Source organism: Macaca thibetana, chromosome 12, assembly GCF_024542745.1.
Source record: "Macaca thibetana thibetana isolate TM-01 chromosome 12, ASM2454274v1, whole genome shotgun sequence".
Taxonomy (NCBI): Eukaryota; Metazoa; Chordata; class Mammalia; order Primates; family Cercopithecidae; genus Macaca; species Macaca thibetana.
In genome coordinates this window covers 108,893,366-108,916,199 of record NC_065589.1, presented here as the reverse complement: position 1 = coordinate 108,916,199, position 22,834 = coordinate 108,893,366, and the positions used below count along the sequence as shown (strand labels likewise).

The window sequence follows — 22,834 nt, the reverse complement described above, 5'->3', positions numbered from 1 at the left end:
ACTCATTTGTCCAGGGCCACACAGCTCCTAAGAGACAAAGCCAGGACTCAAACCCAGGTCTGCCCGGCCCCCTGACACCACCACCTCTGGTCTCAGGTACAGCATGGGTTCCCACCTAGCATTCATGCAGGACACCAGGTGAGGCCACCGCCTCCTTCGGGAACCAAGGTGGATGGGGGCAATCATCCCAAGTTGGAGGGAAAGATATGAGATAAGAGGCCAAAACTGTTGGGAATGGAAACATCAGAATATCCTTGGCCCCCCAAGCAGTGGTCCCAGCCAAAGGAAGCAAAGCCACCAGGCTCCACAGCCTGAGACCACTCAGCTGCTGGGAGAAGATGGCAGAGGAGCAAGAGTGCAGGACTGGGGAGACAGGGCCTGCATTCAGGCCTTCTCTGCACATCCTGAAGCCTCAGTTCACCTGCTCTAACTGGGGTTACCATTGCCATGGCTGAAGGGTGGCTGCAAAGACCCAGGGAGGCGATGCCCCGGGACAGCACCTTCTGTCTGATTGCTTTCCAGCAAGAGGCTAAGGCCATATAACGGGAATTTTTTTAAGCCTTTAATTAAAAAGTTAAACATACTTAAAAAAAAAAAAAAAAAAAAACACATGTAAATAATGCTTAGCTTTGCCCCATTCTCACTTCTTGGAAGCAGCCATTGCTAAGGCATTGGCATGTAGCTGTCTCAACTTGCAGCCTTCACCTCTCACGTGCACACCGCGGGCTGATGGCTCTGTGCTTCCCATTCTGGGACTCACCTTTCCCCAGGGTGACTCTCCTGCTCCTCTCTTCTCCCTCATTCTTTTTCAGTGGCTGCAGGGAACTCTAAAAGCACAGAAGGGCCATGATTTATTTGGCCATTCCCTGCTTGGTGAGTATTTGGGTTGTTTCCAGTTTTTCTCCATTGCAGACAAAGCTTCACTGAGCAGCCTCAAACACACACCCCTGCACACACTCCCTGGTGCACGCATGCCTTCCTGAGTCTAGATGCCTAGAGGTGGAGGATTGCAGACGCAGAGGGTGGGCACCATTTCATTTCTAAAGCAGGACAAGACAACTGAACATCCCACCATGCCTCAAGATGGGGGCTCACAGGGCCAGTGACGAGGACAGGCTTTGTCCCTTCATCACCAACCCTTGTGCCTTTCTCTTCCTCTTCAGGTACAAGGTAACCTGCCAAAGCTCAGAGCTGGCCAAGGACATCCTGGTGCCCTCCTTTGACCCCAAGAATAAGCACTGTGTGTTTCAAGGTGATCTCCTGCTCTTCAGCTGTGCAGGCGCCCACCCCAGGCACCAGAGGGTCTGCCCCTGCCGGGACTTCATCAAGGGCCAGGTGGCTCTCTGCAAAGACTGCCTATAGCAGCTACCTGCTCAGCCCTGCACCATGCTGCTGGGGAAGACAGTGGCCCCAGCCCCATCAGGCAGGGCCAGGGACAGAAGTAATCCAGGGACTCTGGCAAGAGCCTGAACTTTTTGGTAGAAGGTTCTGATGTGGTATTGCCCTTGCTGCACTCCAAGCAACCCAGTGGAGTCTTCACCAAAACAAAACGAGAGCATATGTCAGGCCAGGAGCCTGGCTTGTCCCTGGCACAATGTCATTTCTGTTTCTCAAGGAGCAACTGTGGGAAGACTGTCACTGCAGCTGCTCCAGGGCAAAAGAAAGTCTCAAGAGTCCTTTAAAGCAAAACAGAAGGAATTGAGCTGATGGGAAAGAACTTTGAATGGGAACATTCCTAAACCCATTAACTTATTTATTCGGGTGGGAGGGAGGGGACCACGGGAGGGAGAGGAGGGATTGATCACAGGCTTCTTTTATTTCCACTGTTAATCATCCACCTTCACTATACTGTTCTGTCTGCTTTGGGCAGGGTGCAGGAGAGAGACCATGTGCCATGGGACTGGTGGTGTGTTCAGGGACAGCCATGGGGACTTGGCAGCTCAAAACGGATGGCAGCAGAGCAAAAGAAACTTTTGTTTTGGAAGCACAGCCGAACTCCCCAGGGCATTGTCATAGATGGCACCTAGAGCATGGGCTGCTTCAGTCGGGGGGACGTGCCTGTATTGTCCAGAGAGCCCAGCCAGGGACTAAAAAGGAGATGAGGCCCCTTTCCTCCATCTCCCCATGACCAGACACATACCTTGGCCATAATTTATTTTAGAATCCCTTTGGGAAAGAAATACGGGATTGAGGGATTTTGGAGTTTCTGGTAAACTCACCCTCCCTCCAGCCCTGCTATGAGGAGGAAAGTAGAGATGAAGGACACACACTGCTCATGGACTTGGAGAGGATTGTCTTTGAGCCAAGATGTGGACAGGAGTGAACTTGGTCCTTAAGAACGTGTAGCACGACCAGAGCTGGGCTCCTGACAGGTGGGCTTGTGTTGTGTCCCCTCTGATGGCACCAAAGTCCAGGGAAGGGGGCTCTTGATGTCTGCTGGGGAAGCAGGGGCAGCTCAGGATGAATGCAGTGCCCTGTCCTGGCTGCTTCCCTGAGGGTGTAACTCGCAAAGGAGGGAATCTGGTGCTGGCATTTCCTTCAGGCAGGATCACTCTGACTTGTTGAATAATCAGTCAGCAGGTTGACCTGGTCAGACACACTGGACCTCACCTTCCAAACCCTGGACCCCCCATGCTCTGCCTTTGTGTAAGTCCCCACCCCACCGAATCATTGCTGCCATGTTCTGTACAAGTCTGTAAGTTTCTGGAAAGCCCCTGACATCTCCATGCTGATGCGAGTGAGCCCCCTTCTGCCTAATGTGAGCAGTTGGCATCATCCACTTGGCCCCTGCTGGGCACTTCAGTCGCTCAATGATGTGCTCTGCGCCAGGGCTTCCAAGCACCCTGCCTGCTAACAGAGGGTAGCCCGGTGGAGCCCTCTGCTGGGCAGAAGTGATGGGCAAGGCTTAATGGCTGGTGGCCTTCAGATGTGAGAGAAAGGAATTCTACTTCATGAGGACTAGAGTAAGTGTGGGGCCTTTAAGTCTGGAAAGTTACATTCTGCTTCTTTCTCAGTTGCTACACAAATATGCAGCCAGCCTTTTTTCTTAGGCCCACTGAGATCCCAGGGGCTCAGTGGGTCTGAATCATACCTCCAGTCTAAGAGAGTGGAGGAGAGAGGGGGGTACCCGGAGCCACCTCCACTCCTTAGGTGGCCCCTAAGAACATCTGCCAGGGAGAGTACCATGGGGAGGCCTCTGCCCTGAGCATCATCACAGGGACGCCTCCAGACCTAGCTGAGAAAAGCCTCTGCTTGGGCCTAGGAAGAAGGGCAGAAGTCCAAAGGAAACCTTGGTGTGTGTGTGTGTGTGTGTGTGTGTGTGTGTGTGTGTGTGTGTGTGTACACGAGCCTGTGCATTTCTTTAATGTGTGTGTGTGTGTGTGTGTGTGTGTGTGTACGAGCCTGTGCATTTCTTTAATGTGTGTGTGTGTGTGTGTGTACGAGCCTGTGCATTTCTTTAATGTGTGTGTGTGTGTGTGTGTGTGTGTGTGTACGAGCCTGTGCATTTCTTTAAGCTTAAAGCAAGGGCAGTTTCCTGCAATAGGAGGGCAGATGACTGGCATCCTTGCTGTGAGGAAGAACTTTTTCCTTGTGAATGGGCATCTTGGCTGTACCCTAGGGTGTGGGAATTTGCTAGAGTTCCAGCCCTGCAACCCCTGGGCCAGTGCCGCCCTCTCCTGGGCTCTTCCAGGAGCATTGAACACTGACGATGTCAATGCAAGCATCTGACCAACAGGGGGAGCCTGTAGGCCGAGCAAAGTTTAACCCACTTAGCCGCTGCTACTTAAGCAAGGAAGCTGAAAAGTAACCTTAGCCCTGCCTTGTGTTCCAAAAGCTGCAGGGATCATTTGCTGACTGTCCCTAAGTTCAAGGCCTCCCTACCTTCCCCTTCTCCAAGTCACGACTCCCACCCCCCGCCTGGGTCAGGCAGCCCAGAAGAGCACCTTTCTGCCATTTAAAAATCCCTCTTTCGTCTGGGCGCAGTGGCTCACGCTTGTAATCCCAGCACTTTGGGAGGCCGAGGCGGGCAGATCACGCGGTCAGGAGATCCCAGCTACTCGGGAGGCTGAGGCAGGAGAATGGCGTGAACCCGGGAGGCGGAGCTTGCAGTGAGCCGAGATCGCGCCACTGCACTCCAGCCTGGGGGACAGAGCGAGACTCCATCTAAAAAAAAAAAGTCCCTCTTTCGTGCCCCCAGTCCAGTGTTGGCTGGAAGCGTGCCGGAGTTCCACCGGCAGGGCAGCTGTTCTGGGAGCAAACAGGCCCACACTCCAATTGTTTAGGGCATTATCTGAAGAGTCAGTGACCCCTGAATGTGTTCTGACTCCCAGGCCTCCTCAGACTTGACCCAGGTCTGGTCAGTGATCCTGAAGAGGAAACTGGGGAGGGGGCTTCCATCTGCCCTGCGTGGAAGAGGAGAGGAAGGTGCCCCTGACTGTGGGCTGGGAGCCTGTGGAGGTTTTGCCATTGCTGATCTTGATAGAATCCTAAACCGATTTATAGCTGATAACAGTTCCATGGGGAGAGAAATCCTAAGTTATGATTAATGTTTTTCTGCGCTATAATGTCTTGCCTGTTTTTTTGGATTATTTTCCCCATTGTGATCCTAAGCTCTTAAAAAACTTGAGAGAAAACATCTAATTTACTAAAAGAGAAAGCTTTCCATTGAAAGGTAAATACTTTGAGGAGCAAAAAGACTTCTTTGAATGCCAGTAAACACCTCATTTATTTGGTGTACGCAGTTTGATTTGCACATGTATAAATGGAGATGCTTTTTTTCATTTTTGCTTGGACTGGGTTTTTGTCACTGCTCATTACAGTTTGCTTTTTTGTGTGTTTGTTGTGCGTTTGGAGATATTAGTTTCTTTGGTGATAATTTGTTTCCTTGATGTGCCTTTTCACTTTTCTTTGGGGTTTTTGGACTCTGGATGCTGTTGAAGGGCAATAGCAGACTCCTCCAGCTAGGAGACAGGACATGTTCTTGAGTCACTGTAGCTGTTCAGGCTGGACACCAGAAGCTCCCTGCAGCCACCCGGCCAGGCCATAGCGTGTATGCATGTGCACTTCCACCCGCAGCGGAGGGTGTGAAGCCTTGAGAACCTCAAGAAAGGGCTGGATTCTGCCATACCTTCCGGTCTACCTTGGGACTGCTGGTTGCCAGTGTGTCAACCGGCCTGTGTTCCCTGCCACCCACGCACTTGCTGAGGTGTGGCTGAGGCAGAAGCATGTGAGCAGGTGCATCCACAAAGTTCAAGGCCCTGCTTGGAGAAGAAATACTTCAGCATCATGACAGGGAGAGAACGTGCACCTCTTTTGTTTCTTTAGTGAACGCAAGACTTAATGAAGGTGAATAATGAGCTTCCCCAAGGCCAGTTCAACTCACTGGCAGGGGTGACATCAGTATGACGTGTTGGACTGAAACTATATGTCTATAGGTAGGTACGTGCCTTTTAGAGCAGACCCCGGTGGCCACCCCATTTCTCCAAGGTGGTTTACCTAGCTTGTGTATATAATTAGACATTGCCACCCTCACCTCTGGCCAAAAATTCTTGATTTAAAAAAAAAAAAATCTATTTTGTTAACGACAGGCTCTGTTGTATGTGTTACTATCCTAAGCCTGGATTATTTTATTTATTTAAAAGTATTGTCATTTCCATATTGGCTTTATTCTAACCCCATCCATCCCTGTGGGGCTGCAGAGCATCTTCATGTGAGTAGACAGATGGACATAAATCGATTCCTGCTCATTTAGGAAGCTGAGAGTTTCATGAAGCTGAGGGTGAGTTCCTGTGATTCTTGTTGGCTTCAACAAAAAGTGGGAGACCAAGTTTTTATAGCAAAAGACCAAATTAGTTGTAGAGTCTGGAATGCAGAAAAAAATCACCCTAGCTTTCTTATAGCACGTAGGGTTTTGTGAGGATTCAGTGTTTAGCACAGTGCTTGGCACATAGTAAGCCCTAGTAAATGTTAAATATTGTTATTAGTGTTTCCTAAAACTTGAGAAATAAAGAGCTGAGCTCATTCCCTTCCTATTGATTCAAAAATACCTACATGAAAACATGATTCCAAGTTGATTGAATATTGTAGGAATTACTGGTTTAGAGTAGCCCAGTTCTCGGCCTACCCTGCTGGTTGGGATTTTACTGTATTCTTGAATGCACTGGTTTGAAAATATGCCAGACTTCAGCCCTCAAGGAAATAAGGCTGCAAGAATTTATGAACTCCAGCTGGAAAGGGTAAAGGTGACCTTTGGCTAGCAACATACCGGACCTTACTCCACTGATGTCTTTCAGAACATTCCAAGGGTTTTTCTCAAGGAACATTTTTGAGCTAGAAATTAAAATGGGTTATCTGGCAGACTGCACCTCTTGAGTCAAAGTTAACAGTATTCCTTTGAATGCAGTAAGGGAGGCTTTTCTGCGTTAAGGGGGACCAATCGAACTTACGCATTCCCCAGGCAGGTCCCTTTGCCGCCCCTACAGGCTGGGGTGGCCCCTCCTGTCCTCAGGGATGGGACTCCCAGGCTGGTTAGCTCTGCATGTATCCATCAAATTAAAGGTTATTCCCTGGCCTCATGCCAGAGAAAACCAACCCCACCCTGCCAGCTGGGGGCAACAGGGCAGGGATTTTGGCCTCCCAGAACAGCTCCTAGAGGCTGCTCATGATTGAATGATGTTTTCCCAAATCACCTAAATATTGGTTTGCTTTTTGTTTTGGGAGAGGATTTGGCCTCTTACCTCCCCAGTGGATTGAAAGTTTTATCTCCTGCCCTGTCTTGGCACAACTCTGGATAGACTGCAGGTTGAATTTGCTGGAGTTTGGTGTCTTTTTCAAATTCCTTTGGATTCTCTTCAGCCAAATCAGCAGTCTCGTCCTATGGATGAAGTGATTGCAATTTCCCATCTGCAAAGCATCTCTCTAGCCCAGATTTTGTGGAGCCTTAAAATACTCCCTCGCTGCCACCCTGACCCCACAGCTGGAGAACCCTATGCTTATGTGGTGGGCAGGGCCACTGTTGATGGAGGATGGCGAGGAAGGGGTGGTGCTCAAAGGATCTGTGGTGCTGGAGGTCTAAATGCCTCTCAGGACAGTAGGTCAGGAACCTCAGAGCAGCTTCATGTCTGCCAAAGCTGAGAGGGAGCAAACTTGGGAAGCATTTTGCTCACTGTCCTACCCAAGTTTTAATAGCATAATAGTTGATGCCAAAGGAGATGGTGACGTCCCTTCCACTGCAGTTGCTGTCACAACCTTGATGTCTTTAAGCTAATGGCCATTTGCATCTGTGTCTTCAAACAGATCCTGGTTACAGCCATTTTCTATCGTTCACTTCTGGGGTTAAGTAATGCAGGGTTCTGCAAACAAGGTGTCGCTGTCCAAATGTACTGTACTGGCATAGAGAGCACTGCTTTGTTTTCCACTGTTGTAGAGAAAACTAGGGAGAACTTTATTTTTCAATAAACTTTTCTTGTGTGACAGGTGGAAGTGATTTTTGGGGGGTGGGTGCATGCAGGGTCACCTCCAGAACAAAGCTGAGCTGCTGTCTAGGCACATCCCCAACACACAACTTCCCCCAGCTGCCTTTCACGGTTTGCAGCACACTGTTGAAACTGCTGCTAGGAAGACAGGAAGGTGTATGTAAGGAGTGGAAAGGGGAAGGTTTTACTACTGTGTATTTTCCTCATATCACATCCACCACTGCGCATGTTAGGGCACTCTCCTTGCGCTGCCTTCCCCTAGAAGGAAAGTCAATTAGAAAGTGAACTGCTAAGATTTTGAGAAAAATCTTTAAGAATGAGCTAATGGCCCTATAAGGGGCTGAGCACCAGCGTCCATTGGACCTGGAATCGATTTCTCCCTCAAGAGCAGCTTTTGAGCCAGGAAGCAGTGAGCCATGAGCAGTTGGTTAGGCAGATGCCTTGGAGACAGGGAAGGTCTAGTCCATGCCCCACCCAACAGTTTGTCTGCAGGTGACATTGGCCCTCATCTGCATGGCCTCTGAAGCAGGCAGGCTTCCTGGCTACTGCCCAAAACAGAGACCCCACGCAGTTCACATAGCATGTTAGAACACAAGGGAAAGCCAAGTACCTGCGTTTAGGCAACGCGACCAGTGTAGCTTCCCCTCCCTGTGCTTCCACGATGTACAGTAGACACGAGAAAACCAGCGGAAGAGAAACAAAGGATCCTACACTTCCCGAACTTGCTTTAGTTCATGTTACATATTAACATCCATTGACGTATTCCTCAGTACTGCTGGAGAAGCCACCTGAAAGCATGGTACTGGACCGAGGTTCCATGACCTCACAGAACAAACTCCCTTCCCTTCACCAGCATGGAGGGCCGACAGGACCCCACAGCTGGAACAAGGCCTGGGCGCAGCTGTCCCTCAGCTCCAGGTGCCAGGTGAGTGTGCGGCCCCTACCTGAGTGGTCAGAGAGGGCAGCCTGCACCACAGTCCATCAGGGTCTCCACGCTCAGTCCCCCTAGGCACAAGCGCCCCCTCCCACATCCTTCAGCCACAGTGGAAAACCTCCCATGTGTTGGTGCCGCATGGTGACAACCCCCAAAGATTGCCTTCCCGTGCTATACAAAACAGGTAAAGGTCTTTATTGGTCAGCCACTACTGCCTGGGCAAGCAGTGGTGTGAGAGGTACAGAACGGTACAGGTTGGGGAACACTACAGAATCTAAACCTACCATGACATCAGCTGAGAACGTCTTGTTCCTTACAGAGGGAGTGAACCATCTCCACAGACTGTAATGTACCATTACCACTTAACACAGCATATAGATATATGCATATACGGATAGATTCTAATTATTTATTACAAATAAACTTTCACATCTCTCAAAAATGGATCCAGTTTTCACATGGATGTTCAGGTTCTGAGTGTACAAGAAAGGGTCATGTGCTTATTTAATTCGTCCATGCAAAGCTTATACGTATATCACTAAGTACTTTAAAAAATAGAATGGTCTCCTTTTGAGCAAATCTGTTTAGATTTAAGATTAGTAAAACAGTATGAAACTAATGAGATACACTGGTAGAAATTAGGAAGTGACATACTGATGATTCTGGGTATGTAAAGGGTGAGGGGTACAATCTTCCCTTAAGACCTGCCAGGAGAGGAGATACTTGGAACCAGGAGTGGCGGGGCCACCCAAGCTGGAGGAGGTGGGTCTGCTCAGTCCTATGTAGCGCAGGCTCAGAGCACCACTGGAGACCTCTCTGCCAAAGGTCTCATCCTACCCATGAAAACCATCACACTCCAGAGAATTGAAAACGCCAGTCCCAGCTGGAGACGGGGAAGCAGGTCCCCCCATGGGCATTGTCCTAACATGTTTGATGGGGGCGGCAGGTGATGGGGGCAAGGTAGATCCACCTGGCTGGGCAGACCTTGTCTTGTAATGACAAACCATGTGAAAGAAAACTTCCAAAAAGAAACCAGATGTTCAGTTAAATATTGGCACCCTTTGCCTATGTGGAAACTTCTCATCTCGATGGTCTCATGCGGACGCTGGCCCCCTTCACTCAAACATCTCGTAGTGACGTGTCTGCCTCACCCTCGGCACCATGTCGATGAGGAGTCTGCAAAGATGAAGACAGACAAGGTCACCTCCACGGCACGGGGCTGGAGAGCTTGGGGAAGCATATTTTCATTTTCTTTTTTCTGAGATAATTCACATACCATAAAGTTCACCCTATGTGACTGGGTGGTTTTTAGTATATTCATCAATTTGTGTTATCTCAGAAACCCCATGCCCCCTGTAGCATTCACTCCCCCTCCTCCCCACGCTAACGAGCCGTACCCTCCTTCCGGCCTCTGTGGATTTGCCTATTGATATTTTATATAAACAATCAAACATGTGACCTTTTGTGACTTCCTTCATAACATTTGAGGTTCATCTATGTTGGAGCGAGTATAACAGCGCTTCATTCCTTCTGGGGGGCTGAATGAGAGTCTGCTGCATAGAGATCTACCACATTTATCCATTCATCTGTTAATGGACAAGTGGGTTGTTTCTGCATTTTGCCTATTGTGAATAACTCTGCTGTGAATTTCCTGGACAACTTTCAGTGTGGAGGTTTGTTTCCATCCTCCGGCAGTGTATACCAAGGACTGGAAGTGCTGGGGCAAACGGTAACTCCGAGTTCTGGCAGCACCATGGTCCATTCCCACAGCCATGGAGGAGGGCTCCACTTCCGCCACGTCCTCACCGACGCTGGCAGTTGTCCCTCTTTTTGATGATAGCCATCCGACCTTTCCTTGAGCGATGGAAGCATTTTAACATTTAAAAGCACAGCACCCTTCAGAAATGGTTCTCTGAAAGGCTAGCTCCAGCCTGGGTGCTGAAGCCCGCATCAGTGATGCCAGCAGGGCCTTTCTGCACTGACTAGTCCCCTTTTGCAAGAAGTTCTCTAAGGCTAGGGAAGCAGCCCCTGGCCAGCACACGGTCACATCCCCCACTCGTGGCAGGAGGGGCTCCCCGTGTGAGGAAACCACACAGAGGTGCTTCCCTGGGGCATCGTGAAGACTGTGAGAGAGGAAGGAGCACAGATGTCAGGACACAAAGAGTCCTAAAGGCATCAGACAGAAGTCAAGGAGTGCCTTTGTGGCTTAAAGGCCTGATATCTCTTGTCCTTGCCTCACTTCCGTGCCAGCCCCAAGGATATCTGACCCCTGCTGGGTGCTTTTCCAGTCACCTGACACTGGTCAGGCTCAGGAGGGGCACGGGTATAAAACGTGAACTTCAGAAGCCTTCTGTCATTTCCTGGCTGGGGAAGGTGGGTGGAGAAGGGGCACTCCTAGCTGCCAGGAAAGCAAAGAGGAAAGCACAAGAACCTACTTGACCCCATAGGCAAATATGGTGAGGCCGATCAGAACGCCTATGCTGCCGTCCAGGTACCAGACCGCCGAGTCATGCTTGAACACTTCGGCACTCAGAAGAATGGAGAAGCCCATCACGCCGCCCACAAGGGAGTTAAACCCTGCAAAGGAAGCAGAGAGAGGCTAGATGGCAGTGCCAAGCAATCCCAGAAAATTACCCAAATGCCAGTCCTGTCTCCACATAACTGGAGCATGTGCTGGAAGGAATGGTGCCCAAAGCTCTCACGAGTGATAGCCACCACCTGGGCCCATCAAGTCTCTGCTCAAATGTCACCAGATACCTCCCAGAATAGAGCCGTCACCCCCATCATCCTGTACCTGCTTTATTTCTCTTCCGGGCACTGATGCCGTGTGTGGTTTATAGCTGGTCTCGCCCATGCCCGCTAGAACGCAAACCTCCTAGGGGCAGGGGTGTGATTTTCTGTTGAGTCCACAGTCCCCAGGACAGTTCCGGGCTCACAGTAGACATTCAAATACTTGGGGACTCATATCTGACTGTCTGCTGGGCCAGATTCCGAGTTGGGCGTTCAGGATGTGCAGTTACCTATAAACCTTCTCAATCGTGTGACGTCACACTATCATCATCATCCCTGTTTTCCGATGAGAAAACTAAGAATGAGGTTAAATATATTGATGGGGGTTATCAGGATTGAGAAGGACTGGGATCTACCCAAACCTGCATCCTTTCCCTCCCGAGTCTCCTCTAAGTAACCTGAGGTTTTTTCCTTTCCCTCCAGAAGAGAAATGGAAAGTGTATTATGCTAAGTTTTTTGCAAAATATTGGCTACATGGTTGGAGAAATGGCCATAAAAACAGAACTGGAGCTACTAGATAGCGACTGCCATCTCTTTTCACACAGCAGCCCACTGGGGCTCCCAGCTTGCTTCTACTTTACCAGAGCTGTCAAAGGCCACACAGGAAGAGAATGGCTTAGGGTAGCTTCTAGGGTCTCCCCGTGAAGGACACCAGCTCCTCCCCTGCCCCAACACACTGGTGGCCCCAAAAGAAGCTCCAGATCCACACTGCCCAAGGAGGCCCTGCCGGTAGATTTGTGTGGACCCGTAACATTCCACGCCAGGCTGGGCTTCCCCCGGGGCAGAGGAAGATTGCCGGGCAGGGGTGACCTGAGCAAATCTGTCTACTCAGGATCCAAGGCGGAGATGCAATGGCTGCTCACAGGGAGGGAGGATGAACCGCGGGCCTGCAAGAGCACCCCAGGGACTGGCCTGTGCCCTGCGACGCTCTTGGCAGTATGCCCTTCTCTCCCACGTGCTCAGGACACCTAGGTTTGGTCAAAGATACCTCATATTCCCCACACCACATCCACCACCCACCTGTAACTGTTCCTACAGTGCCCTGCTCCCCTGCCCACCTCAAAGGGCTTGGTTCTTGCGATGCTCCTCCCTTCCTCCTTCCCAGATTGGATCGGATTGTTCCTACTGGAATTAACCCACCTTCCCATCCCCATTGAACTCTTCTTGGACCCCGCGCCTCCCCCATCTCCTACTGGCCTTCACAAAACCCGCAGAAGAGTCTGCCCGCTGCCTCCACACTCACACCTCTGCCCAGATTCCCTCCTCCCCCAGCCCTTCCCGAAGTCAAAGTCATCCTCATCCTGCTACCTGCAGTGGTGACAGGCCCCTTTTTCAGTGGGGGTCACATCCCCAGCCTCACACCCCCCTGGGGCTCTTCCTGTCCCCTTTGCTGTGTCCTCCCCTGCATCCCCGAGTGTCCCAGGCTCCGTCCTCTGAGCTGGCCCTCTGCCAATCCATAAGCCCTGCTCCCCTCAATTCCCAGCTTTTGTCCTGACCTTTGCCCTCAGGCACAGGCTCCTCACGGAAGCATCTCAGACTGACCACAGCCACAACAGAGCCCTGAGCACCGCCTCGTCCTCTGCCGCATGCTCCGTAGATGGGGCCACCAGCTCCAGAGGCCGAGATTCTAGGAGCCCGTCTTCCCTTACACCACCAACCTGCCCCTCGCCAGATGTTACTCCCCCAACTCATTCTCACTCTCCCTGCTGATCCCTGCTCTGCCCCGGCCACCTGTGGTCCTCCCTGGACCCCGCCACAGCCAGAGGGACCCTCTGTCAGTGAGCAGCAGCCAGGATCTCCTGCAGGAAAGCCCCCATCAGGGGATCAAATCGCACCAGACCCCTCACATCCAGCCACACGACCCTGCGACAGCCACCCTGCCCGCCCCTCAGGGCCACTGGGCTTGTCACCGTCGCCCAGGGCCTCCCTCCCAGCCCTGTCCTCAGCCCCCAGCCCCTAAACTTCCTCCCCTCCACCCACCACTCCCTTCTGCCTCCAGCTAACAGGCTAGCTTTGCCATTTTAACCGCCCCACTCTTCTCACTGGAAACCTAAGCTTAAGGACAGGAACTTGGTCTCTCCTTGCAGTATTCGAAGTCCCAGGACAGGGCCCGGCATTCATCAGGGGTGCAAATGACCACTGCATGAACAAGTGACCACACGAAGGAGGAAGTAGGCAGGCAGGCAAGGGCCCAGCCTGAGCGCCACCCCTGCCCGGCTTCCGCAGACAGTCACCCCAGGAGAAGGAAGCCCAAGCCAGGTGCTGCTCAAAGAGGCAAAAGCGTGAGGTTCCCCAGACAGCCACTAGATGTCCACTCAGCTCCACCAAGTCACCCGCTCTGCCAGCCAGCACCAAGGCCGGCCCAGCTTGCCCTTCCTGACAACAGGTCCGCCAGGTGCTCCCTGATGCCCCACAGCTGAGAGGCTGGTGGCAGGGTCACCTGTTCGCTGCATCTTCTAGGAGGAGACTGCCCTGCCTGGCTCGGCTCACTTTTGTGATGACAGAGCCTGACTCATTTCAGCTTCATTTCTTGAGAGTCTGCCTGAGGATGCTGGATCAAGCACACGGAGAATAGGGACCGAGTCCGTGGCCACCCACCACCTTTGCTCCAAATGTCAGGACCTTCCCAGTCCGTCGTTCCACATGAAGAGCTCTGAGCCCCCAGCCCCCACCAGCGCAGCAGGCAGGCCCTGCCGTCACTCCCCTCTGCAGTGCCAGCCCCACAAACTTGGCCCTGTCCCCACAGTTGCAACCACAGATCCGCTCTAATGAAGAAATGCTGTTATCAGTTTAGGAGCATACAATGGCACAAAATGATGGCTAAGGCCACCCTGATTAGAGCTCCACCAGTCTGGCTTTGCCAACTGGATCAGGATCTGTGTAGTTAAACACATTCATTGTACACAGAATATTCTAATTTAAAAGTTTCTTGTGTGCTTGAAAGATTGTCATAGATGGGGTATTTGAGAACTGGTTGTGAGCAGGAGAAGAGAGCAGGCCCCTGTTTCAGAGGGGCTTCCAGATTCGCCCCAGCTGTTCCCACAGGACTGAAGCTGTGCCCCTCATCCAGAGCGCTCCCCTGGTGCCCTCTCATGCTCTTCCTGTCTGATTTGTAGTATGTGTTTGTTGTACGAAATCACATTACCCTAATACACAGCAAGCTTCAGCCCAGTCCCAATAGCAACAAACCCATGAATGACAACATCCAAAGCCACAAACCAGATGAGACCAGATTCACTGCACCGCACAGGGTCTCCATCGACCACACCCTGCTGTCCCTTTCCCCAAAGAGCTGCCTCCCAGCTATAAGGACACCCCAGCGACAAAGGGAGCCAGCAGCATCAGCCTGGCCCACTTCAGCCTGGCTCCAGCTTGGGACCCAGCCGCCGCCAGGTGACAGGGGAGGCCGCCCTCTCCCACAGAGGGGATGCTTGGCTATGCCGCAGCCTAGCTGGCAGCCACAGGGAACCCCCAAGGTTCACGACAGCCATGGCTCCCTGACCCCATCCTGCCCACCCACCTTCAAAAGTGAGGAAAGAACAGAGAGAAGATAAATACAGATCGCTCCCTAGTTCTGCCAATCAATGAATGGAAGAAGCCCAGATCCCAGACAGTACAATTAGCAGGAGGGTATAATTCCTCCTGCGTGTTTTGCCAGCAACACACCCACCTAACAGGGGACGGCAGGGCCACAGAGCACAGGGCCTCCTGGGAACAGGCTCGGGGGAGGGGGCACTGCCTCTGCTCTCATCAAACCCACTCAGCCGATTCATCCCCGCGCTGCTCATTCTATACCTACCCCACCACTTCCCAAACCCTCTCCCTCACCCCATCTGAGCTGCCATCCCTTCCTCTCCCCGGGCCTCCCCCTGCTCAGCTCCCAGCTCCCTCCACTCTGCTCCCCACCACCGATGACCAGAGGGCTCCGCAGAAAATAGCACTCATGTCGCCCTACCTGTTTCAACATTTGATAAAATATCCCACATCCCACCGTAGACCTCAAGCCCCGCCATGCTCTGTCCCCGATTTCTGAGGAAGGGACCCCCCCATGCCCCTTCCTCACTCGGACTCCTTCCGCCTGGAGGACGGCTCTTCTCCACTCTTCGCCTGATTGTGAGACAGTTTTCACCCAAACCCCCCTCTTTTCCTTGTAACGACCGCCTCCCTGGTTCACAAGTATGATGGAAATACTGCTTATGGGTGTGGAGGATTCGTGTGCGCGAAATCAAAGTCAGAAGTTGTTCATGAGAAAAGCAGCCTCACTGTTGTTCTCCTCTGAACACCATATAACACGGTGGAAGCTAGAACAGTGAAGCCTAGACCGAGATCGTGTATCTGGAATATCTACAATGTTAGGAAACAGCACCCACCAAGTCACAGAGCCAGTGTTGCAAGGAGGGGGCCAAGCCCCATGGGTCATGGGCAGGGCGGGGTCAGGGACTCCTGCTGGGGCTCTGACTGCTGGCTCCACAGCCAGGTGTCCAGCGAGTGAGGCTGCCTGCACCCCAACCTCAGTGAGGTGGATCAAGGTCCCACAGATGTGCCAGCCAGAGGGGCTTCACAGCCTGCCTGGGAACCGGCCGAGAAGCTTGCCGCTGTGGACTCACCACCGGGAGCCCAGAAAGCTGTTCAGACCCACACTGCCTACCCTAGGGCTTCCTGCCCTTCCCTCCTGTTCTAGGTAAGGAGACATGGAAGGGAAGGTGGGCAGCATACGCGGCAGAGGGAAGCCGAGGCCAGCCAGGCCTCCACTCTGCATCCCTACAGGGCTGGGCCAGAGTGGCCCTCAGAGCCTTGTAAAGGGACCTCTAAGGCAGCTGGAGGTCCCAACCCAAACCCCTGGCTAGGGCCCACTCATCCCTCGGCTCTCACACAGAACCCACCCGGTGTCCCGGCTACACTCATCCCTAAGGAAAGAAGGGCTCCATGGCCAAGGAAGGCATTTGATTTTGCAGACCACAAGGCAGCAGACTACAAAAATCCCAGTGGCTGAGCTCCCTACCCCAAACCCCAGCTCTGCTCCCGACAGGGAAGGCCATGCAGATGAACCCGGGTCTTGCAGGACAATGTATTAGGGTCAACTTGATGCAAGCTGCCTATAATTCTACGATGTCTCAGTGGGTGACAGATACCCCAGAACCCAGGCTGTGGCCTCAGTATGCTGTGTCATTCTCAGGAGGCTGAACTGCAAGTTCTTTAGATCCGGCTGTGCTAGAAAGACCTGTCTATTTATAGCAGCGGGGTTGCTTGGCTGAGTTGCAGCCACGTTTTGGGGATCAGGGCAGGATGCCTCACAGCAATAAGGCAGAAACTGGAAAGGGAGGCTCGCTCCGGAGCTGGCGTCCCCAGCCAGCGCAGCACCTAGCAGAGTGTGAAACCCCGCTGATCCGGTGTTACTGCAACTTCACGCTACGGCAGCGTCAAACCCGGGACCTGATGGCAGCAGGATCCCGCCTTCCCCCAGCCTGGCAGGAAGCGGCAACCTAGGGCTTCCTCTGGAGCTTGGGGAAGGGGTCCTGCCTGCCTGCCGCGCATGAGGGGCCTTAGCGCTGCTCAAAGCTGCTCAGGAAAAAGGCAGTCTCAACCGAGGCAGTCAAGATAGTCAATCCGCTCGCCATTTTAAACCACTTTTACCGTCTGAATAGCTTTGGTTTCATATGGACTAAAGGCTTCCTCAGCCCAAGGAGCAAGGTAGCGTCTCACAAGGGCAGAAACCAACAGCAGGCCTGCTGGGCAGGGCGACTTGAGGAAGGACTCGAGCTGCTGGTCACATGGCATGCAGGAGTGCTGGACACAGCAGGGGCCACCTTCCCTGGAGAGATGCTGTACTTGGCCCCTGGGGCGGGCACAGGGGCAGCACCAAACCTTGGTGTGTGCCACACAGACAGGGGTGCTGGCATAAAACACCAGTTCCCGGGCCCCAACTCAATCCCCTGGAATCAGAATCTTTGGGGTGGGCCCAGGAATCTGGTTTTTCAACAAACAGCCCAAGAAATTTCAGTGCTGCCAGCCTGGTAGTGGTCAACTGATGAGCGTCGGGGGTCTGAGATTTTGCAGTCAGGATGTCAGGTCCTGTAACCCCCAACATCTTCAGGCCTGTTTAAAGGAACCCCATGCACATCCATGCACACGGGTGATGCTCTTCCGAGGGTAGCCACGGGTGAAAAGCTGGGGGCCTCCTCTTGCCTTCCCAAGAGGCCATGTTGCAGACTCAGGAGGCGGAGTGGGGGCAGGCGGTGGGCACAGGGACTCCTGGCTCCCCAACAAGGACAACCAGCCCACACCCCCGCCCTCATCCCCCAGACCTGCCAACACACCTGCAAACAGTCCCGCCACCTGCCAACAGTCCTGCCACCTCTGCGGATGGATTCCTGGGCCAGAGCTCCGTCCCAGGGAGGAAACATCACTTTGGCTTCCTGTACCCCTGGCCCACTGTGCAAAGTCCAGCTCTGCACCCAGCAGGTCCTCAACGTCGGCTAAGACAAGGAGCCCACGCCATGTCACCATGCTCCCTTCCTGCGGGTGAGAAGGGCCCCACAGCTCTCACTGTCACCATGCACGTCTGCACTCCACACTTCACACACAAAAGAGCCTTGAGAGTTTGGGACAAGGAAGTGTTTCTTACAAAAATAATCTAGCCGGGCACGGTGGCTCACACCTGTAATCCCAGCACTTTGGGAGGCTGAGGTGGGAGGACTGCCTGAGCTCAGGAGTTTGAGACCAGCCTGGGAAACAATATGGTGAGTCCCCATCTTAAAATATATATATACACACACACACACACACACACAAAACATACACACATGTGTGTATAACATGTAAAACATTTTCATGTTTGTGTGTACATATATACATATACAGACACACATATATAAACTTTTTAAAAAAGAATCCACATATTTCTGCTCTATTCTGTGCAGGTGCACCCACCAACCCACAAGACTTTTGCCCTTTGACCCCCTACCACTTTACCCCTGACCCCTGGGCTCCGCACATGCCCAAGAATAAATAAAAGCAACATGTCCAGGAGGCACTGCTTATCAAGTTTCTTGTCTATACATCAGTGATATCAGCGAGTCTGGGGCCTGAAACGTGCTTTTCCTGCACTCACACACCCCTCTGTCATCCCAAAGGTCACAAAAGAAGTTCCTCCTGTCCCACAGGGACACACACAGACTTTTCTAGCTGGTTGAGATTCTAAGCAGAGAACACACAGGTCATTTCCCCAGAGCAGGCAGGCACCTGGTAACTGCTACCTGAACTCCCAGGTGAGCGTCCCACTAGCTGGAAGGAAAAACAAGCATGGAGAATTCACAAAGGCAACATTTATAGAATCCAGAAAAGGCATTTACTTTTTATGCCTTTTAAAACCCAAGACTCCAGGAAACCCTTTGTGCTTCATGATTAAGAGGCTGGGGAGCCCCGAGCCTCCCTGCTAGGAGGTCAGAGTGGAGGTGATTTATGAAGAGTTTATTAAATTCCCAGGGCACAAGATATCTGCCCTGATATGGGAGCTCTGAGAAACAGCTTGAGGCGGGTAGGAGAGTGAGAAATGGATTCCAAATTACTGAGTTCTCCAGCAAGGGAAGCAACTAAAAGAGACCCAAACAGCATCTTCCTTGTGAGCCCAGCCCCCAGGGATTAGGCATCCTAGCCTTACTCACCATCTGTGATGAGTGCTCTACTGGTCAGAACCTTCCCCAGCATGAACTTCAACACGGCCAGGATGCTGCAAAGAATCCCACTTAAAATGGAGACACTGAACAGGAAATCGTCCTGCAAGAGAAAGTTCCAGATTTCAACAGTTCACCTCCTGCTGGAGCAGATCTCCAACCCACTTGCCTTAGAGATAAGCTTTGTTCCAAGTACAAGTAGTCAGTCAGGTATGCTGCCACCAGGTGGGGGTATACTGCATGCTTTCACATCTCAGTTACGTGTCACCAGGAATTGGAAAAAATGCTCAAAAACAGATAATCCCAATTTATATTTACTTAGAAAACCATTATGTATTTATTTTCCTGTAGGAAATTCACCTTCCCACTATTCTGCTAAAATGAGTAGCAGTCATAGATCAATAACAGAGTTGGTCAGAATGCTAAGAACAGCGTCTTCTAAATAGAATTTTCCACAGATAATTCACCAAGCAGTTGACTGAGAATTTTGGAACACATAAACACACCACTGGCCTAATAATCCTTCAACAGAGACAACTGAATTTGCCACAGGGTCAGTTATGGCTGGAGCTACTTAAAACCATATCTTTTCCCCTTAAATTCACACAGGGCAATTGAGACTTCATATAAACATGGGTAGAGAAAATAGCATCTAAAAATATAGTCTGCTACTGACGTTATCTGAACACTTCCTCTAAATTGTTACCTTACTTTTGCAAGCAAACAAGTGAGTCCCATATGCAATAAGTAAGCACCACTATCTCCTGACATTGGGGCCCATCCAGCTCTTCTGCTTCAAGCTCCCATGTGTCACCCCCATGAGACACAGCCTTCAGATTTCCCAATATTAAAATGCACCTGCCAGCAGAACTCTGATGCAGCATCATACATAGGCAAAGAAATCGGCTTTTCCCTACGCATTTTATTAATCAAATTCACAAACCTCGTGTCAGAACCTGGGAAGAGAGAGACAGCCTGCTTCATGTTCAACACTTAACAAAGCCATTTGAAAAACCACTTCACTGGAAACAGGTTATCTGTATAGGGTCAAAGCATCTCCCCGAAAACATGGGTCAATGGCAGTGGTGGTTTTGGCAACCTATGTTCACAAACTCTTCGCTACTCCCCACCCCATCCCCTGCCCTTGAGTTTGGGCTGGACTTAGAGACTCAAATCTAACAGAGAGGATAGAAAGGGAAAAACAGTAGCTTACTAATGGAGAACCCAAGCAGACACCACCTCAGCCCAGTGATCAAGGTTCATATCACCGTCAATAAGTTGTGTTAGTACCCTGTGGCCCCCGATACGATGTGACAAGAAGGGCACTTTACCTCCATGGTGTTCCATCCCCAAATCCATAACCTCATTTTAACTGCAAAACAACATCAAACAAACCCAAACTGAGGGACGGGCTACAAAATACCCGACCACTACGCCTCACGTGTCAAGGTCATGAAACACGAGGAACGACCGAGACTGTCACACACTGGAGACTGAAGGAGATTTGATAACTAAATGCAAAATGGCATCCCGACTGGATCCTCGAACAGAAAAAGGTCATCAGTGGGAAAACTGGGGACATGAGAAGGGAGTCTAGAGTTCTGTGAAGAGCACCGTCCGTCATCCCGCGGTAGAGACGAATGTGCCGCGGCTGTGTGCCATGTTAACAGCAGGGCAGGCTGGATGCAGGGGATATGGGAACTCTGTACTATCTGTAAAACTCTTCTATTAACCTAAAATTCTTTCACATTTAAAAGGTGATTTAAAGTAATCACCTCACTGAAGTTTCACCTCCTCAAATGACCAGTAAGGCCCATCCCAAACCAGGCCTCTTGACAACTCTTCAGTCCTTCCTATGTGGAGGTTACACAGCAGGGGACACAGTGGGAGGGGGTCAGGAGCCCCAGATGGAAGCTCTCTTCATGCAGGGACTCAGCCTAAGTCCAGGAGATAGCACCCACAGAAAATAAACTGAACATGATGCTACCATCTGAGTATGTGTCCCCGCCAAAATTCACACATGGAAACCTCATCGCCAGGGTGATGGTATGAGAAGGGGGGGGGGGGCCTCTGGGAGGTGATTAGGTCGCAAGGACAGAGCCCTCATGAATGGGATGAGTGCCCTTACAAAAGAGGTCCCAGAGAGCCAGCTTGCCCCTTCCACATGTGAGGACACAGGGAGAAGCCACCGTCTTATGAACCAGGAAAAGAGCCCCCACTAGGCACTGAATCTGCCGGCATCTTGTCTTGGACTCCCAGCCTCCAGAACTGTGAGATGGAAGTGTCTGCGGTGTATGAGTCACCCAGTCTGTGGTGTTTAGTTATAACAGCTAGAACTAAGACACCCGACCAAAGAATCGCATGTCAACAGCCCCAGGTGCTAACGGGACTCAGGAAGCACAGGCCGGGATACTGAGGCAGTTAGGAGAGTCAAGAACTTTGAGGCCTCAGATCTGGAGACCCAGTGCTCACTTTGCTTACCCCACGCCTGAATCACCTCTGGCTCCATTCCGTCTCTGTTTGCAAAGCCCTCCTCCCTAAGTTTCCAGAGGTAGAGAAAATCTGTGCTTACCCCATCTAGGCCCCTGGGGCACAGGGGCTGGGCTGTGCTGCCCCACCCTGAGATGCAGCTCCAGAAACGCCACCCACGGCTTTGGTGACCGTTCCTCCATCTCTAAAGGGAGCTTCAGAACCAGGGCTCGGCCGACCCAGCAGCAGGAGTGTGCCAGGCAGGCCTTTGCTCAACTCTAAACTCCACGCCTTACTGGAAACGAACACTTGGATCTCAGTTGCTCCTCTGTAAGCGGTAGTGGGATGCCTACAGCCCCTGGCAGCCGCTGGCAATAAAAGGTAGGAGTTGTTGTTAACGGACCGAAACACACGATCCACACACAAACGTCCTCTACCTGCCGGCCACATCGGGTACTCACGGTGAGCCCCAGCCAAGCCTGGTCAGCATTCTTGTAAGAGACACACAGGAAGCTTGTCACCGAGAAGTAAGTATGCATGGTCAAACAAAGAAACTTCAACTTCCACAAGACCAGGACTGAGCTCCACCGCGGCCTATCAAGGGGCTGTGCGGGAAGCTTCCTGCCCCAGGGAGGCTTCATCTCGGGGGAGCTCTCCATGGACCGGATGGGCCGCGAGGTCCAGCTCCTGGAGGACTGGGGTGGGCTTTCCTGGGGCGAAAAAGTAGAACCACTGGGTGGCAGCTTCAAAGGCACTGAAGCGGGAGCCCCACTTACCAGCTGTGTGACTCTGGGCAGGTCCCTCAACCCCTCCCTCCCTCCACTGTCCTACCTAGAAAGTGGAAAAAACAACAGACCACCTGATGGTGGCCGCACACACTGCGTGCGCAGAGCTCCTGGTGGCCGCACACACAGCGCGCGCAGAGCTCCTGGTGGCCGCACACACTGCGCGCGCAGAGCTCCTGGTGGCCGCACACTGCGCGCGCAGAGCTCCTGGTGGCCCCGCACACTGCGCGCGCAGAGCTCCTGGTGGCCGCACACACTGCGCGCGCAGAGCTCCTGGTGGCCGCATACACTGCGTGCACAGAGCTCAGCTGCAGCCACGCTGCCCGGAATTTCCTTCCTCCGTGGTTCCCGGTTGAAGCTGACTCCCAGAGACACCCGCATGGGCCGTGAAAGGTGGTGAAGCGGCTGGGTGCTGCCACAGTTCAGCCAGACACGTTCCGTGGCTCCAGGGGACCACGGAGTGGTCCGAGTCCAGTGGACTCGCCCAGGGGAGAGCAGGGCAGCACCGGGCCAGTGGATTCTCCCCTCCTGCCGCATCCCCCCGCTCCAGCTTCGCTGAGTCATGAGCCAGGAGTGCATATAGCTCTGTGGCAAAGGCGCCCGCTTCTGCAGGATGCCCAATGTCATGGAGGCTGAGACAGTGAGGGTCACATACAGGTCCAGGCCATTTTCATGGGCGCCAGTTTGTCCTTGGCCCCTCCTCCTGGC

At 52.2% G+C, this 22,834-nt stretch overlaps 3 protein-coding genes across 4 annotated transcripts in view; 2 read left to right on the top strand and 1 right to left on the bottom strand.

The window, feature by feature from the left end:
* MGAT5 (alpha-1,6-mannosylglycoprotein 6-beta-N-acetylglucosaminyltransferase) overlaps window positions 1–7,473 on the top strand; it is a 338,870-nt gene extending 331,397 nt beyond the window's left edge. For both annotated transcript variants that reach the window (XM_050750979.1, XM_050750980.1), the window contains exon 17: window positions 1,164–7,473. In XM_050750979.1, coding sequence (XP_050606936.1) covers window positions 1,164–1,362 — 199 coding nt within the window. In that variant the 3' untranslated portion in view covers window positions 1,363–7,473. The remainder of the gene's footprint in view (window positions 1–1,163) is intronic.
* The window catches only part of RAB3GAP1 (RAB3 GTPase activating protein catalytic subunit 1), a 1,043,110-nt gene that overhangs the window by 316,293 nt on the left and 703,983 nt on the right, over window positions 1–22,834 (top strand). The gene's annotated exons all lie outside the window — the stretch shown is intronic.
* TMEM163 (transmembrane protein 163) overlaps window positions 8,579–22,834 on the bottom strand; it is a 259,583-nt gene continuing 245,327 nt past the window's right edge. The window contains exons 6-8 of the mRNA XM_050751007.1: window positions 18,864–18,975; window positions 10,845–10,986; window positions 8,579–9,585 (exon numbers count right to left, since the gene is read on the bottom strand). Of these exons, the coding sequence (XP_050606964.1) occupies window positions 9,525–9,585; window positions 10,845–10,986; window positions 18,864–18,975 (315 nt within the window). The 3' untranslated portion in view covers window positions 8,579–9,524. The remainder of the gene's footprint in view (window positions 9,586–10,844; window positions 10,987–18,863; window positions 18,976–22,834) is intronic.